At 36.2% G+C, this 19,813-nt stretch overlaps 1 protein-coding gene across 4 annotated transcripts in view; it reads left to right on the top strand.

Moving 5' to 3' along the window:
- The window catches only part of VPS13A (vacuolar protein sorting 13 homolog A), a 215,167-nt gene extending 195,366 nt beyond the window's left edge, over positions 1-19,801 (top strand). For 2 of the 4 annotated variants that reach the window (XR_013814532.1, XR_013814533.1), the window contains 2 exons: positions 8,707-8,792; positions 9,616-9,669. Coding sequence is in view for 1 of the 4 variants with exons in the window: in XM_079790912.1 (XP_079647038.1) it covers positions 8,707-8,792; positions 9,616-9,739; positions 12,132-12,206; positions 14,023-14,073 (336 nt within the window). In the remaining 3 variants the exon portion in view is untranslated. Of the gene's footprint in view, positions 1-852; positions 904-8,706; positions 8,793-9,615; positions 9,740-12,131; positions 12,207-14,022 lie in introns of those variants that run through there. The other 2 variants (XM_079790912.1, XR_013814534.1) reach the window with 2 other exon arrangements.
- Positions 19,802-19,813: the final 12 nt, after the last annotated feature.

The raw sequence follows: 19,813 nt of genomic DNA, 5'->3' as shown, positions 1-19,813 counted from the left end.
AAGTATTTGTTAAGCTCCTGTTAGTGATGTATTAGCCACTCTTCTAGATCTTAAGATTACAGTCCTAAAGAGAGTAGTCAAGATTCCTGCTCGTCTCATGAGATTATAATCATAATGAGCTGTATAATTCTGGTGACTGGGAATATAACATGCCATGTTAAGGGTCCAACCCTCTAATGTTGGATCTTCACGGTCTCATTTCCAGTTGTTGATTAGCTACTACATGTAAGGCTTTGAGGAACTGTAGGAATCAAAAGACACATAAGATATGCCCAATCTTCCAAAGAATAGGGATCTCTACATATTAAATGAAAATGAAGCATTGCCAGAGACAAGATGCAGCTCGTGGGATATCTGAACCCATATTCCAATGAGTTGTAAAAATGGAATCCCACTTCATCTACTGGAATATATACATTTCTTCGGTGCTCATCTTGACAGTAAAATTATCTAAGTTGTAGCAATAACTTATGGCTCAGGGCCTAGATTCTGGAACCAAGTAAGCTTGAGTTCAATTTCAACCTTTTATTAGCTTAATGTTTTATTATGCTTGTCTGACCTCGGTTTCCAGACTGTAAAATAGAGTTAATTATTGTAGTTAACAGTCTCTTGATGTTGAGATACATAACACCAAGATAAGAGTACGTTGGTGGTGTTGCTGAAATTAAAACAAATGAAGTATATAATTATTAATACAATGTCTAATAAGAACTTGTTATATTTTTGTTATTCCCGATGAATACCAGTTGATGCTAATTCTTGGTCATCATTGTACAATTCCATATTCCTCATTTGTCTCCTCTTCATCAAGATAAAAGTAATTTAAATATTATCCTTCTTTTTCCTTTCAAGGTTAATAGAATACTTTAGTTAAAATATCAGGACAACTTCACACACTAATTGGTGAGCAATAATAATAAAACTTTTAAAACCCTCAGTTATGTGGACTTCTCTGAGTTATATAGTATTTTAAAAGAAATATTGTTTTCAAGTATATTTAGTATGTGTCATAAATGATGCTCATAGAGGTTCATTAGAGAGACTCTTGTAACTACTCACTTACATTATTATTTCTAACTCACCTCTTGGCCCTTTTTCTAGAATGCATTAGGTAGGTTAATTAATGGTTTATTATTGTCAGTGCACGTAATTATGTCATGAACGTAATTCTCCCCTTTCTCCAGACTGCCTTAGTTGACTAGTTGATGACAGTTCACATTTGTTAAGGAATCGTTTATTTTATTTTATTTATTTTATTTTATTTATTTTATTATTTTATTTTATTTATTTTATTTTATTATTTTATTTATTTATTTTATTTATTTTATTTTGTTTATTTTATTTTATTTTATTTTATTTTATTATTTTATTTTATTTTATGTCACAGAGTTGTGCTCGGCTTTTCTGCCCTAAGTGTCAATATAGATTATAGTTTGGTTGCCAAATGAAATAGCTTATTAGCATGGGAAGAGACAAAGGTATGGGGGAGTAATTCCTCTTCAGATTTGATGTCAGTCAATGAGATTTGTTTGTTGTTGTTTTTAACCAACTTGTTTCCTGGAATAAGCTAAATATCACTTTTCACTCTTGTTTACATTTATTCTATTATATATATTGAAATCATTGAGCTTTGAGACAATGGATTTCTACTAGTTGATCATGGAGCTTGGTTGAATGCCTGTTTTCCCTGGCCATGGTCCTCAAAGTCTTTCACATTTGAAGTGAGTTAGTAAACCATTTTTATCCATACCTTTAATCACGTAACTCTAAGAAAGTTATACTTATTGATTACATTTTTCTCTAAAGATAAGGTTGTCTTGAACAAGTTGTCTACTTCTTAAACAATTAAGACATTGTAGCATTTACTATTTTAATTTATAATTACCTGCCTGAATTCTGTTGTTTTTTAAAAGTAAGTTTAATTTTTTGGTATAATCTATTCCTAACCTTTTCTCTTTATTCATAATCTCCTGAATATTAAGTTAACCAATCTATAAAACCATTTATATGTTGTCCAGTAGATTTTCTTGCTTGATAGCATTATCTTTCATCTAGATGGATTTCATTTTTCTTTTATCCCCCATGATCTTTAAAAAATTAGTTATTAATCAAATTTTTTGTTTTTAGCCAAACTATGTGCCCTTCTCCTTTATCCAATTTTCTTAAATATATTTCCCACTAATATTAGCACTTTACAGTGAGCCCTTCGTATCTGGTGGTTCTACCAAGCACACTGAATTGAATCATTGGATGTGGACCCCACATATATGGAAGGCCAACTAAGGGGCTTGAGCACTGCCAGGTTTTTGTGGGTGTTGGTAGTAGGGAGGTGGTCCTCGAACCAATCCTGTGGATACTGAGGGACAACTTGATATTGTTTGGGATTTTAAGCCTTTCATGTTAGTGGTTTGTTGCTAATATCTATCTATTCATATTTTACTTTGTGTTTTCCAGAAATATTTTTGTTGTATCACTCTGCTACTTCATAGTGTTTGTGTGATTTGAGAGTTAGAAATATTTTCTGCATAATACTTTCTAGCTTGTGTTTTCTTTCTAATGTATCGGGGCATACCTGACAGGAAGTACAGATATTAGCAGAAGATAACCCTAATACCACCATCTTTCAAGTTCCTACTTTATGTGCATTTCTAAGTTTGTGATCAATTTGGTTTGGATGTATTTATATCTAATAAACTAAGGTTTACATACACATATTTTCTAATGCAAAACAAGGGATTCTTTGAGCAATAACCAGACATTTGAATTGTTGTCTACAGATTCTGTCAGTTATATGTAATGAATGCAGTTACCTTGGTGTTTCTCTGTTTATTTCTTTAAGAAGATTCTTAAACAATGATAGGTAATTCATATGTATTTTTATGAATAAGGAAAAAATTGTTTTTTCTTTAACATTATAGGATGTTAAATGAGGCTAACATATCTAAAGTATTGGCTAGTACTTGATACTTCAGCCAAATCATTTGGTAGTTCAGCCAAATCTTGGTCTTTAGGCAAAGGCTCTACATAATGATTCCTAGCCCGAGTTTTGCTAGTTCATTTGTTTTAAAGGGTATCACAAATTATTTTAGTAGTAAAATTCTTACATAACATCTGTTTGGGCCGAAACCGGTTTGGCTCAGTGGATAGAGCATCGGCCTGCGGACTCAAGGGTCCCAGGTTCGATTCCGGTCAAGGGCATGTACCTTGGTTGCGGGCACATCCCCAGTAGGGAGTGTGCAAGAGGCAGCTGATCGGTGTTTCTCTCTCATCGATGTTTCTAACTCTCTATCCCTCTCTCTTCCTCTCTGTAAAAAATCAATAAAATATATATTTTAAAAAAAAAAAAAAAAAAAAAAAAAAAAAACATCTGTTTGGGATGGAGAAAGGTAGTATATTAACACTAAACTATTTGGACCCTGTTAACCTAAAACAAACAAAAAACTGGCAGCCTAAGTGGCTTTAGCAGTCTGCTTCTGCAACACCCCGTACCCAGGAATATTGAAGGTATTTTTGAGGTACCGTGGGAAAACATGACTGACACCATAAGAGGAGACATCATGATACAGTGAGAACACTGGAATTAGAAATAAACCACTTCTCTGAGCCCACTTTTGCAACTGACGTTATGACCCCAATCAAGTCACTTAACTCTACGAACTATACAAGATTGTTGTAAAGATTAGACGGATAAGACACTCACCTGATCCTCGATTTCTAAAAGTAAAAGATTGGTTTGGATGTACAATAATATTCCTTCACGTCTAAAATTCTGTTGTTTTTCCCCCATAAAGTAATATATAATGACGTTCTGAAAATTATAAAGCCTAATATGCAAGGAATTTACAAAGTCAGGAAATTGTTACTAATACATGATATTTGTAGACTCTACAGCAAGAGGGGGCCATTCTCTCATGTTTCTATGGGATTTAGTTCTAAAGTTCTATCTTCTGCTCATAGTGCTGTTCTTATTTCATATTTACATATTTGTAATGGAGACTGACCAGCAAAATTTTGCTATATAAAGAGTTACCTTTGACATTTATTCAAATATAAGGTGTCCCAAAAAATGTATACACATACTTTGAATAAAGGGAGTGTTTATTAAAATACATTTCATTTTCAAAATTGAACTATCAGCTATTACAGTGTCTATACATTTTTTGAACACCTGTATATCCATTTTAATAACAAAGAATACAGTTCATTTTATGTTTCAGAGTAGACTGGATTATAATGTCCATTCGTCTTTCAAGTGTAATAGCTCAAGTTTTTCATGAACTCCAGAAAAACATCACATGAACGACTTTTTGGACTTTATAATTTTTATTTATACTAGATGCTATTGTGACTATTGAAATTGGTTTAATTGCATATATGCGCATGTTAGATTTGATTTACATTTGGTCTGAAAAGTGGAAAGTGATGTGAGGCAGGCTCAACTCCAGTGCCCAAACTTAACACAATCCTATATAGTAAGAGGCTAATGTGCAAGTCGACCAAATGGCAGACTGACCGGTCACAATGACGCGTACTGACCACCAGGGAGCAGACGCTCAATGCAGGAGCTGCTCCCTGGTCGTCAGTGCACTCCCACAGGGGGAGCCCCGCTCAGCCAGAAGCCCTGAGCCCAGCTCACGACTAGAGAGCACAGCGGTGGTATCGGGACATCCATGGCAGCGCTAAGGATGTCTGACTGCCGGCTTAAGCAGGGAGTGGGCCTAAGCCATCAGTCGGACATCCCCTGAGGGCTCCCGGGCTGTGAGAGGGTGCAGGCCAGGCTGATGGACCCCCCCAAGTGCACAAATTTCGTGCATCAGGCCTCTAGTGTTGAAATAAGAGATCAACCAAAGGACTTGTATGCATGCATATGAGCATAATCAATGTACACAGACAGTAGCAGGGTGAGAGCATGTGCTGGTGAGTGGGAGCGGCCGGGGAGAGGTCAATGGGGGAAAAAGGAGACTCATGTAATACTTTAAAGAATTAAAAAAGAAATAGAAGCTAGGTACTGAGGTCAGAGTTGAACCATAGCTTTTAATTGATTTAAAGGTTTAGATCTTTTAATGAGGTGTATAGATTCTTTTTTTTAAAGTTTGAAACCTTTTTATTGAATTGCTATATGGATATACATGATTATAGCAAGAAGATTTAGCAACTTGGCTAATTTTTAAAATTTGTTCATGAAATAACATTATTTTTGTTAAAATAGGGATATATAGACTCTTGACTCCTAGTAGCAGTTGATATTCTTGAGATCAACATTTGTATTCTTGCTTTTAAAACTTGGCTATATAAAACAAAAGAAAGTAAGTACTTCTAAGCTAATTTCATTTCAACTACCACTAAACTGAAACAAAAGGATATAAAGTAAAAAATAAAGCTTCATTTCCACCTCCATTATTATTCTTTGGAAGCCCAGAGATAAGTGCAAAGAGCAGATTGGTGTGTTACAACCAACCCTCCAGAAATTTTCTGTGCACATATAAATAAGTATACATTTTTTCTGCTTCCCCCCCATTCATTCTCAGTATTTCCACAAGATGGCATATTTTTCTATATCTGTACACACATCTATCTTTTTCTTGCTCCTTACTGCATAATGTCCCATTATATGGCTATACTATAATTTACTTAAATAGTCCCTTATTTAAAAAAAAATAATGTGAAAGGTTGTCTATACGGGGGCCAAATGCAAATGTTGACTGGTGTATTTTTGTTTGTTTATTTTTTGTTTTTAACATTTTATTGATATTTTTTTTACAGAGAGGAAGGGAGAGGGATAGAGTTAGAAACATCAATGTGCCCGCAACCAAGGTACATGCCCTTGACCGGAATCAAACCTGGGACCCTTGAGTCCACAGGCCAATGCTCCATCCACTGAGCCAAACCAGTTAGAGCTAAATAGTCCCTTATTAATTGACATTTATGTTTTTTGCTTTTAACACAATATTGCCATGAAGATTTATATATGTATATTTTGGGATAGTTTTACATAAAATGAGACTCAAAGAATATATTTAATTGATTTGCATTTTTTTACTTTGAAATTATTTGAAGATTTTCTCATATGTTTATTGGTCACATTTTGTTTGTGTTTTGCTGACCTACCTGTTAATAGACTTTACACATTTTCCTATTGATTTACTCATTTTTTTACATTGGTTTATTCATATTCCTAGAATTCTCTTTGTTTGGAAATTGGCTCTATAACTCTGTATTGACAAATGTTTTCCAAACATTTTTTGGGTTTTGTGTTATTTTATTTCTGTTTATTTACTTATTGTTTTGCCATTTAGAGGTATTTAATTTTCATGTACTCAGGAATTCTTTTACATTAAGTTTTAGGGACTTTGTATTTTATATTTAAGCCATTCCCACTTTAAGATTATTAAAATGTTATTATTTAGTACCTCTATATGGTTGCTTTATATGCTTAAATAAATGATCCATGTGGAATTAATTTGGTATATGGAGAGAAGTAGGGATCCCTAACCCTGAAACACCATTTTTTGATAATACATGTTTTTGCCCAGGAACTTGAAATGCTATTTTGATTTCATAAATTCCTATATTTGTATATATAGAATTTTATGAAGTCCTATATGCATTTTGGTCATTTTATAACTTCTACCAACACCAAGCTGTTTTCAAATTCATTTATATAATTTGTGATCTAATAATTCTTATTACTTCCTTCTGAATCTGTAGTTATGTCCCTTTTTTATTTGTAATTCAAGAAATTTGTGTTTACGTGTCCTGCCTACCACAAGTAATAGTAAAGATGTTCTTTCCTCAATATTATAAAATTTAAAGTTAGAAAATTTTTCCATTTAATTCATTTGTATGCCTCACCCTGATGTTGTAGTTGGGGTTTTATTTTATTGTTTGTTTTTTTGTTGTCGTTTTAACTTCTGTCTCTAATAGAAATGAAAACTATTCTATCAGGCTTCTCAAACAAAATTATTAAGAAGTCACTCATTACCTTTCTTCTAGGCTAAATACTTTTAGTTTTTTAAATATATATATATATATATATATATATATATATATATATATATCCTCATGGAACATAATTTTCTAACAGAGGATTGTTGACAATGTCATGGATAGATAGTGTTTAATCAGTCTTGAAAATAAACTTAAAGGCCAGTGCATAGGTTAACTAGGTCCTGGGGTTCCCTGTTTGTCGAGAAATACTCTACACCTTATTTTTTAACTAGTGGACCAGTGCACAGATTTGTGCACATTGAAAGAAAATTATTTAGAAGAAATACTTTAATATTGCTATTCGCTCTTTCTCTATAATGGAAGTGTCAATCAAATTCACGTTCAACAATGACAGATTGAAACACACGCATGCGATTGGTGCCAGCAAGAGCTTTCTATGTATCGCACATGTGCAAGTCAACTTAGCCTTTTATAGATATAGAATAAACTTGCTTAATTAGACCTGCTTTCTGATTTAGCTAAACTTTTTCCAGCCCAGTGAAGCACCCCAACTTCTCTTTCGGGTAATTGTCAGCAACACAGCAGTAAATATCAACATGAAGCAGATTATTATTGTAGATCACACAGGGAGAAGAAAGGATAAAATATTTAACTGCAGCAGTGTTTGACTATATTCTGCACAGTGAGAAAACCTGAAGTCATTTTCAAGGTCCACCATTTCTTTTCAGTTGGGTCAAGTTTCTAAACTTTCTAAATCTCCATTTTCCGGCTAATGAAAAGAAAATAGGATTCTATCGAGTCTCCTATCAACCTACTCCAGGACTTCTGTGAGGATCAAATGAGATGAGGCACGTGAAAATGCTTCACAGACATTTGGTTAAAGTGTGAAATGTTTGCACCTGGCTATAAAGTCATGTTCCTGGGCTGAAGAAACTCTAAGGAGGCTACTCACTAGAGAGAGGAAGCTGGGCGTTGCTATGTGACATCATTACCTGGCACCCATAGTCACCGGGCTGGGCTGGGTTGTGTGCCACATTTTGCACCATCGGGTCTTGGCAGCATTGGTTGCGATTTGGTGGGCTGTCACTCTGGGGTGGTGGTGGGGCCTGTGTCCCACTTGGGGGAAGCCGAGTGTTTCTTTGTCAGCACCAGTTCCACAGTGTTGTTTCTTTGTAAATGGCTAACAGCTCCTGCTTTGAGCATCTGCCCTCTGGTGGTCAGTGCGCATCATAGTGACCGGTCAGACGGTCGGAGGGACACTTAGCATTTTAGCCTTTTATATAGAGAGATGAGTTGTGAGATTGAGAAAGAAAAGCATATATATAAGGCAGGTAGGAAAATTCCAGGGAAGAGGCAAGATGAGAGTTAATAGTAATTTATGTGCTACATATATTTAAATATGTGTGTTTACGTGTGTTTCTGTATAGATGTGATCAAATACTAATATAGTTCCCAAGATAAAATGAATGTGATAGTTTAATAGTAAACTTACTGTCTCAGTGAGTTTGTAAGGTATTAAGACTTCTTTTTAAAGATTGGTATAGCTACAATTGAGTGATCTTGAATAAAGCATTGAACATAGGTGTTTTTAAACAAGTAGGAGCAATTATTTTGTGAATATTCAGTTTTCTGATGATATATTTATTGTATAAATATGTTAATGACTTGACCCCATTAAGAAATGGTTTTAGAAGATCATAAGGGATTTCTTACATTGCAATAGGAATAATTATTGATTTTTTCTCTCACCTTTTCTAGGTCATAGAAAATGGAAGATTTGCAAAATACAAATATTTTACCCATGTCATGATCAATAAAACAGATATGTTAATGATAACCAGAAGGTAAATTTCTTTCTTTAACTCAATTCCTTAATGTGTATGTTACTTAAAGAAACTTCTGATTGTACCTGTAATTGATGTCTCAACCAGAAGGAAGAATTGGGGAAGAAAAGCCTTTGAAGGGAGGATTAAATAGAATTATCATAGAATGCATTTTCATTGCTTTATTTTTCCCCTCCACACTTGATCTTAGCCAAAAGGCTGAGAAGAGATATTTTTCCCCTCCAAATGAGGGAAAACAAGAATAATTTTAAAAGCCTCTTTCTCTTGTAGGTTGGTAAACATATTACATGGAGCCTGAGTAATAAAAGTGTTTATTCTAAAGTATTAATGACATGAAAGTTCCCCAAAATATTGGTTGATAATAGGTTCTGCACAAAAATTTTTTTCTTATAAAGTACCTTATATATTTGACTTTATATCTACTTTATTTTTTCTAATATAAGTATGTTATGCTATAAATTCCCCACTAATATTGCTTAAGCTGCAGCCCATAAATTTGGTTATGATCTATTTTCATTCTCATTCAGTTAAAAATATTTTTCAATTTCGTTTGAGATTCTTTGACCCCTGGATTATTTAGAAGTATGCTAATTTCAAGCATTTAAAAATATTCTTATTTTTCTGTTAATTGGTTTCTAATTTCATCATGATCTGAGAACAACCTTCATAAGATTTCAGTTCTTTTAAATTCATTAAGGTTTTTTATGACCCAGAATATAGTCTCAGTGAATGTTCTGTGTGCACTCGAAAAAAATGTGTATCCTGATATTATTATATTGTTGGATATAAGTGTATCGATTTTCAAAGTGATTTTTTTTTGCAGTGGGGTATTGTTTGTAACAAAAGGAACATTTGGACAGCTTACATGTGAGTGGCAGTACAGTTTTGATGAGTTTACCAAAGAGCCATTCATTGTTCATGGAAGAAGATTGCGAATTGAAGCAAAGGTACTTTGAATAGATTTTTTTTTTTTAACTTGGAACTGAACATAGCGCACTGAAATAGTCCTCTTTACTTTTGTACGTTTCCTCTCTTTTATAGATGTTGCTTTGTCTTCCTATGGCTTTCCTTTATACCTGCTGTCTTACACAGGTTTAAAGAAAAGAAAGAAATATGCTACATTGCATGCTATTACGTTGACAACAACATTCCCAACAAATTCCTGGGTCCTTATTTTATATTCAGTAATAGCACGTTACCCTCTCACTGCTGTCCAAGACACCAAAATGAGAAAATCATTTGCATACCTCAAAATCCCTAGCAGTGCCATGGAGAATAGTTTTCCTTGAAAATCTCACAAAAGGACACTTGCAAAGTAACAGATGATAGTTGATAGTTCCTTCTCTTTTTATAGATATTCTTAGCCCATTCCTATCCCAATTCAGTCATAATCTTGAAGGCAGAGACCATTTCTTTCTCTGTTTTGATTTCCAGCAGCTAGCACGGTGCCTGGCATTGGATGTTGATGTAAAATACAGTGAATTTCTAGTAATTTGGTAAATCAATAGAGACTTCATTGTAAGTTGTAATGATTGCACTAGGGATTATAGGATATAGTAGTATATAGGTATAGTAATAGATGTAGGTATATGTGATAAAAATAATGCATTTGACCTCAAGGTATTTGACCGAATACGTATGTGTAGGGCCACTTTGGCACTGACTGTGTTAGGAAATATTGTGACTCAACCAAGGTAAGTTTTTTCTTTGTTATTTTTATTTTGATTTTGAGGGACTTAATTGACTCATGTAAAGTGAAAAGTCTAAGTCTATATCATAACTTAGATATGCTCAAATGATGTCATTAATAATTATTCTCCCTGCCTTCTGCTCCTCCTTCCTGCTCCCCTTCTGCGCCACCCTCATCCCTAGGTTCTGCTTTCTTCAGTGGCAGCTTCATTCTCGAGCTGGCTATCTTTTCATGGCAGGATGGCCAGGGAAGCTCCAGGCTTCTATCCTGGCAGCTCAGCAGAATGAAAGCTTCACACTGGGGCACCTTTGGTCACTTGCTTATTCCTAAATCAATCCCAGGAAGGAAGGGTCATCTCTGTCTGAAGTGTTGGTGTGAGAGAAGGTGAGAAATAGTTACCCAGAGGAGATTCAGAAAGTGCTTAATGGATTAGTGGCACTGGGCGCAGGCAGGCAGAAGCAGCAGATGTCTTCTGGGCTGGCCCCTAGAGCAAAACTGCCCTTCCCTATACATAGCCAGTAAAGAGCGTTTCTCCAATCTTACCACTCAGTCCAGAGAGTGGGGGGGGGGGGGGGGGAGTGGACCAGACATTAGTTCTGGGGGATGTTAGACCAACTTTTCCCCTTGAGAATTTCTCTGATTCATTCAGAAAATGAAAGGCCCTGTGGCCACCTATGAAATAACGAAGAGTGGCTATTAGCTTCTGTTCTAGCCTACACTGATTTTCTGGCTTTTTCCCATATTTTTTTTTCTCTTTCCAAGAATAAACTTCTTATCTCCTTAATTTCTCCCCCCTTCTACCTATTCTTGAGACATTGTATTAGCAGTCATCCTTTTTTTTTTAATGAAAGAATCTGATTTCTTTTGGAGTCTATATTTGCATGGCTATTGGAATGACTTATAGGAATTGTTAGACTAGTAAAAACCTCCACATTGCATCTTCTATGACCCTACGCTTAGTTAATAGCGGTAAATAGCACTATCACCTCAAGAATTCCATTTCTTCTGTTTGTCCCTCTAATACTTAGTATGTACATGAGACGGTTCTCCCTACAGACACTGAACAGAATACTGAAGGAGTGCAAAATTTGGAAGACTATCATATAGGATCTTGGACCCACCCTGATTTCTTTGATCCTTAGCTACATTCTTACTCAATGAGTGGTTTAAAATGTCAGAAGTTACATGGATACATACAAACATGCACACACACCCATAAACATATGCATGCATGTATGTATGTAAACATACGTGTATATCATTTTTGAGCTAAAATCATCATTATTCCATGGCCAGATATCAAGAATCACCTGAAAGTTTTTTGGAGGGGAATAACAGTGGCACTCCTCCCAGACTTCCCTCCTTCCCATCCTTTGTTCTAACCCTTTATGGCTTTAGCTATAACATTGTACCTAAGGCTTTTTAACTTAGGTTTAGTGACAATGGATGTGTTAATGCTTAGCTTTTCTTTTTTCCGTTTGTCTTTGAATCTTCTTGATTTCCCATTCTTGACTTTTTTTTTTTAAGGTGTGTGATTTGTGTAAAATGGATGCTTGAAGCAACAATTTTTAAAACTACATGCCATTTCTTTTATCATATTTCTACAACTGGTTTTTCATTTTTAATGAAGTCACTTATTCTGTTTATAGGAACGGGTGAAGTCTGTATTCCATGCCAAAGAGTTTGGAAAAATAATTAACTTCAAGACCGCAGAGGATGCTAGGGTAAATATAACAGATCTTTTACATAAACAGCAGCTTTGCTTTTCATAGTCCTGGAAGCTGGACTGTTTTTAAGGCAGACAAGTTTTGTTTGTTTTTAGTTATGTTCTTCTGCTTTGACTGTTTTAATATATGTGACTAGATAATATTTCCCCAACGCTGCTTTTCATTAGATTGAATTCAACACACCTACTTGTTTTTTGTGTCAAATGGTGCCATCTGATTTTAAATCCTAACTGTAATACTTGTGAAAAAGTCAAACAAAAGAAGTTATTTCATTCTAAAGCTAATCTACCAGCTCCAGCAGGAAAGGATGCCCCACATTGTAGATTTCTCCTCTGTGTAGCTATGGTGATTTAAAAACAATTACTATAGCCTGGCACATAGCAGAAGGAGCCAAGCCTGTAGTCAGAAAATCCAGGTCTGAATACAGGTCCTGATCCTTCTTGACTGTGGCACCTTGGGGAAGTCGTTTAACCTTAGTTGCCAACAAATAGGAATGATGTGAGCTGAAAAGCCCTGTGCATACGTTAGGGGTTTGGGCAGTTACAAGGAGGTGTACTGTCAAGAAAAGGAAGATTACGGACTGATTATCTACCTTGTTAATCAAACGAAGTTGCTATTTCTGATACTGAATTGTACTCTCTGTGTCATGAAATTTGTAATAAGAACACAAGGCCCCTTTACTGAATCCCTGGGCCTCCTGCCCTCATAGTGCATTGGTCCTGATTGGGTGTGACTACTTACCAGTTCACTCTCACATCTGGGCCCCAAACTAGGAACCTCGGACCATTTAGCATGTGCCGCGCAATTTTCTATCCAGACATTGGGATACAAGGCCACACTGGCATACTACCAGTAGATAGCTGAAAGGGGGTCAAGTTACAAAGAAAGAGGAAGAAAGTGACTAGAGCCTCGATATGTTTGTTGCCTGGAACGGGGAGACAGAATAGAGAATGATAACAGTGTGACTTTGAGGCCATCTTTTTCGCATTGCTGAAGAGCATTACCACCTATTTCAGTTTTTCTGCAATAAGTTTTCCATGTAATCTCTGTCACCATGTGTTTTTGTCCCAGAAGGTTTGTTTTTAATCTTCCTGCTCTGCTGGAAACATCCAGAAAAGGCTACTGAGCTCAGTTCTCTTTCTCTCCTTATCCTAGAGCTATTCCCTCTAGGTTCTTTTTAAGGTAAAGAAGCACAGATACCGTAGTGGGATGACCCATGTCACCTCCAAGGCTTTTATCTGTCACACAAGCCCAGTGATTATAGACATTATTGATAGAAAGGTTTGCATTACATATGTGTTTTATGTTTGTCATTTCAAACCTTTTCAAAACTAACGTGCTCAAGAATGTTGCTATGCTCCTCCTACCCACTGTAGAATATGTAATTATTCTTAATCAGTAGAATCCTGTAAATGGAATCATGAAGGTTTGTGGCATAGAATTGGGATAGGTTGGAAGGAATTTTGCATAGATAATTTGCACACTGTGCTTGAGTTGGCCCAGCTGCCAAATTACCCTTTCTCTCAGGATGGTTTATTTTACTTTTCTTATTCTAAAGATGAACATTCCAGTTCAGTGACGTTAAAACAATATTATTATTACTGTTAAATAAAAGTCAGTGCCATTGACCCTGAGCCATCTGGGCCATTTAAGTGAGTAAATGATCTCTTACACAAGATAAATTGAATTATTGGCTATGATAATATACCTAACGAAACTGGAAAGCCCACTTCTATATTTCCATTCAGTACATTTTGAGTTTCATTACAAGTTCATAGAAGTAAGCATATGTTGGTTTATTTCCTCACAACAGTGGATCCTCACAAAGCTAGAAGAAGCAAGAGAGCCTTCCCCGACCCTCTGACGGAGAACACTGCCCGAAGACACAGTGATTAACCCTAACAGCTTCTACCGTGTACCTTCCTAAACCTGTTTGGGAACCATAGTACAGAAGTAATTTTAAGTACATAAAATATATATGTGTATATTGGTTAGAATCAGGTAAAACAGCTATGTGATTAAAATACTTCAACTTATCTGGTTTTCTAACTTGAATCATGCATTGGGTTAAAATTCTAATTATTTTATAAGAGAAACATTTTAAAAATAAATCTTAAATATTTGCTCTAGGTGATTCTCTGCACTGGTGGAGAAATTGCCTATAGTTAGCCTTCATATGGAGCTAAGATTAATGTTCTGAGTTTACACTTTAAACTTCTCTCATGCCTACTTCCAACTCTGAATAAGTGATGGGAGTGATCAAATCAATGATCAAATCAAACATTGCCTCAGTAGTATCAAGAGAACTTTAGTGGTGATTTCTTTAGAAACATGTAGTTCTTTTTACAGATAAATATTTTGATAACATTTTCCTTATTTTTATAAAGGATAAGTTTGAACTGTACTTCAAATACACAGCATGAATATTAAAAAAATCGTTTTATATCTAATCCAGATTGAATAATATCCTTTCAAGCCTCATCTTAAGAAAGGCTTGTAAAATGAGTGTCATACCCCAAAAGAGAAAACCCTCCTCAGAACTCTGACGCCTTAGAAATAGTTCCTCAGGCCATCTCCTTAGGAGATGGTTTACGCAGCTCATATTTTTGATAGATTGCCACTTTGAAGGAAAATTCCTGAAGCCTTAGCAACACCCACTTTCTACTCACTGGTAATGATGAAATAAACAAAATTCCCACCATCTTAAATAGGAGTTATGCTTCAGACCAGATAACCCCTCTCACAATATAGGTATGCACCCTACAGTCTAACCCAGGAACCTGTCCTGTTGGTAACAGATTGGAAATTTACAGTTTGCTTTCTCTACAGTTACTCAAACGAGAATCATTCTTTCAAATGTATAGCTCGTCAGAACAAAAATCATTAGTAAAAATAATATTAATGGGCTTTCTCAAGTGAAAGAAGATGAATGTGTGATCATGAACTATGAAAAGAATGACACAGTGTCTTATTTAGTTATTAAATATTACAGAGTATTTGATGCATGTTGTATGTGCCATGAAATTGTTTAAACTGTTTTTTGGATTAGAGACTTGTGAAATGCTCCTCAGGTTCCTCAAACCCTTTGCTTTGTTGTAAAAGCTAAAATAAACAGCATGCCAGACCGTAATTATATGTATTCCTGACCAAATCCTGCTACTCACTACTATTGATTTCCCTCTTATTATAAAAATGCATTGTTTATTATCAATAGTTTCCTCCAGAATGTTTCCTTTTTCTTTGCTGAACATAAATTGAATCGAAAGATGACAAATTTCACATGATACTGTGCAATCCCTTGATGACACATTTTCTCTGTTGCTGAGCTCTTCCGATTCTGCAGACATTAGAATTAAACCCGAGAGCAGAGGGTAGTCAGAAATCCCAGCAGGTTGTCCTCCTCCGCAGTGCTGCTCTCCCCGAGTTCCATTCAGTGCCATTAGCCAAGTTCCTCATTACCTACTCCAGTTTCATGATTTTATTCTCAGAAAAAAAAAATCAGGCCCATAACTCCTTGGTTGCCCCATGATAAAGGGCAGAAGCCTGAAAGACTAGCAGGGAGAGTCTTCTGGTGCCCTCAGGAGGACAGCAGGAGTGGGTCCTGTAACTGTCACCCTTTGCAGAGCCAGTACGCCTCTTCTGTTCCCTCACCAAGAGGAACCTCCAAATGTCTTTTCTTACTCTTTCTCACCAGTCCTCTACCTGTCACCACCTCCTGTCCCTTCTTCTGTTCCTAAAGTAGAAAGACCTACAATGTCAAGAGCAGTAGTTTTCCAATTGTCTTAGGTTGTTCTTATTGAAACAGTAGATCTGATGCATCGTCTTTTTAGCATTTTTAACACTTTACAATTATGGATTTATTTCTATATTCTTTTTTCTTGAATTTTATAGAGTCTATAATCTTATTAATTTGAAAACAATGCCCTGAATTATACTTTACTACACTTAATGTCTTTCTATTTGAAAACTTCAAGCTTGTTGTTTGGTAGTTTGAGTTCTGTAAACTTGTTGAGAATGTTAAGCTTGTTGTTGAGTAGTTGCTATGGAATGAGGTCCTGAGTTTTAGGTCAGTTCTTTCTTTGTATTATGTGTCAGCTGTGGCTCCAGGACCTCAGTTCTAGTCCAGCGTATATTCTGGTCCATGGTTGTTGTATGATACCCAAGGCAGAGTTCGGTTCCCTGCCAACTCTCCTCCAGAAAGCTGTGATTACTAGAGATAAAAATGTTGATTTCTGGTACAAAAAGAAGCTTGTGATTTCCTCACTTCTACAAAATACTTTCTGAACCAAAGAACATGTGCACGTCTCCAAAGGCTCCCCTAGTACAGTGGGAGTGTCAGCTGCTCCTTCCCAAGTGAGATTGGGGGGGCGGGGGGGCGGGGGGAGGGGATGTTCCCATCATCTGTGTAATACAGCTGAGTTATTTTCTGGTCCCTTCCCTGGCCCTTTCTCCTCTACAGTCCTAATCCATTCCAACTATCCTGTGGCCTCAAATTAGTAAGAAATTTTTTTTAACTTTTTCTATCATAATTCTTTCATTTTTTTCTGATGGGAGTAGCAGTGATATTATCCCCGTGAACACATATGCACCCATAGAAATATCCTCTACATAGTGTCCTATTTCTGTCTGGTAAACAATGAGGAGACACAGTGCTGACTTTTCTGCACCTTGTTATCCAGTCCTCTGACCCTTCAGGCCAAGCCAGAGCCCCTGTACAAGGAAGACTGGGAGAAGGTACTGGGTCAGTTTGCCGGTAGGAGTTGGAAGGTGTGTGCTGAACACCCTGAAAATGGAAGTAGCCATGTGGGACGGGTGTTTTGTGTGCCAGCCAACACCACTCAGAGAAATCTGTTCAGGTTCCAGGGCCATTACTTTTTACCTTTTCTCAAGATCAACCAACATCCTCAAGGGCACTGTTTTTCAAACTACAAGTCTTAACCCATTAGTGGTTCATGAAATCAATTTAACAGCTCAAGCCCTGAATATTTCAAAAGTGGAATAGAAAAGAAAAGAGATCAGTGTATGGAGCAAGATCAAACATTGTGTCCAAAATATTGTTTTGGTTAAATACTCTATATACTGTGTATACTAGGTCACAATATAAAATGTTATTTCCTATTGTGAATTGCAGTTTAAAAAACAACAACACTAAAAAATGAAAACCTTGGAGGCCATTGCTATAGGAGGTGCGGGCCGGCCAGTGATGGTTGAAACATTCGGACTGTGTGGAGCCTGAGCTCAGATAGGCTCAGAGAGCCACAACTCAGGGAGTCTGCAGATTGTGAGCGCTCTTGATCTCTAGAGTGAGAAGATAGGATAGCTCTTGTTTTGGTTTATAAAATGTTTTCCTTCCATGGTGTGTAAAACCAGGCATCAGTGGGACCAGAAAAAGCATAGAAAAGTTTGATCCACAAATAGCACCCAAAAAGGCCACAGGATATTAACTTTATGCATTTCAGCCTCTCCTACCAAGCATTTTACTAGGAGTGGGGACAGAGGTTCTCCTTTGAATTTGCTTCATCTACTAGTACCTTCTCTCAGATTCATCATACAGGTAGCAAAGGCCCTTAAAAATAAGGAGTTTATACATAGGTTACATTCTTCTGGGGCCAAACTGCTCATTCATTGGAGGGTGCTATAAAAATGCCAATGCAATTTAGCTGAAAATAATTGGATTTCCTCATTTCTGTAGGATTCAAGTAGGAAATGTAGACAACCTGCATTCCTTACGCAGTATTCAATACAAAATTTATTCATCCTGATTTTCTTCGGTGCTACCCTGTTATCACTTAGAGCTCCTCTCCTTATTCTCAAGGGAACCATTTACCCTCTTGGCCACGCCTTTGAGATGATGCCTTCCTGCTAATGCTAACCTAATCAAGTGGGTGTTAATTCGTTAAATGTTTTATGATTCTTATTATCTACATTTTTTATAATTGGCTGTTAGTGCAGCTATTAGTGCAGACTCCCCCCCCCCCCCGACCCCCCCCCCCCCCCCCCCCCCGCCCCGCCGCCACTTTTCTGCCACAATTGGTATAAAGTAGTACTTGTTTCAGGACTCTCCTGAAAGCAGCTCAGCACACGTACTGAGAAGTGCTGGATCTTATGTGAGTGTTACTTGCCCTTGAGTTGGCTCTGCCTCATGGCGACTCTGAAATGAGTGATGTCCACAGCCTCGGCAGCCGTGCTCAGCTCCTGTAGACTCCTGCCTATGGCTTCTTTTGTGCAGTCAATCCACCTACTTGTTTTTCCTCTTTTCCTGTTGCCTTCTGTTTTTCCCAGCATCATTGTTTTTTCCAAAGAATCCTGCCTTCTCGTGATGTGCCCAAAGTAGGACAGTCCTACACTATTACAAACCTCCTTCATGTTTCTTTACTTGAAACAACTTTATTGCCTCCTTTGTAAAATAAATTGTTCTATATCATTTTTTAAAGTTTTACTTTAGCATTACAGATTCGTTCTTTTTTAAAAGCATTATGACATTTTCCAAAAAATATAATTTGGGTTACCCGAAGAACCATATGAGAGGTGTAACTTCAAATTTTATCAGTTGATATGAGTGTGTTTAAATTATTTTTACTTTATACAAATTAATTTATATTATAGTTTAACATCTGCTATGATAGACTTCTGTCAACCTGCCACTGAACACCATTCATTTAGTATTGCTCTGCTCCCTTAATAATATGTTCCTCCTAAGGGTGTCCTTGCAACAAGAAACCCTGTGTGAGTAGTATAATAAAAAGTCTAATAATCATAACTGTATTTAAAGTAGAACATGTTGGAAAACCCCAACATTTCTTAATATGCTATCATACCACCAGCATCCCATTGGCTACCCCAAGGTTACAAATTTGGGGACTGAAAAACATCCAAGTGAAAATGTAGATGACATTGAAATGTTCTCACTGGCAATAATTTCATATCCACACTCAAAAACTATCACAAACTGTATCTGGGGCTTGTTGCAAGGTCAGATAGATTGATTGTCATAGACTTTTTAAAATAGTCATCTTTGGATGTAAATATGTGTATTACATATAAAAATGAATTTTTCAGGGAATGTGCACTTTAAAACTTTCTTATTAATTTTTGTATTAACCAAATAGTGCTTCTTTGGAATGCTTATTCTTTGGTAAAAATATGGTCATTGATGATGATGATTTGTTTATTAAATGGCTATTTCTGTATCTGCAGTATTTCCTCCACTCTTGTGTTCCTTATCCTTTTTATGTGGGCTCCTGGCCCAGTTGCCTGTTACACAGTCTCTACTTTGCTTTTATGTATTCTGATAAGATAGTTTATAAACACAAATGTTTACAGTGAAGTTCTTCCTTTTGAAATTGATGTCTTCCCCCTCTCCCCTTTGGTTGGCTTTGCTCACTAATGACTAATTTTTCTAAACAATAATTATTTCTTGCTATTGGTATAATTAAATTGCTTGGTCAGGTGATTGCCTGGTTTAATTATGTATATCATTTTTAAATAAATTAAGTCAAATAAAGATTTCTGATTTTTCAGTCCTCCTCTGTTTTTAGTTAACTGGATCAAACTAGAAACATTACCAATAATCTTTTCCTCACCTACCTAAACTCTACTTTTGG

This window comes from Cnephaeus nilssonii (assembly GCF_951640355.1).
Source record: "Cnephaeus nilssonii genome assembly, chromosome: 14".
Taxonomy (NCBI): domain Eukaryota; kingdom Metazoa; phylum Chordata; class Mammalia; order Chiroptera; family Vespertilionidae; genus Cnephaeus; species Cnephaeus nilssonii.
This window is presented reverse-complemented; position numbering and strand designations above follow the sequence as displayed.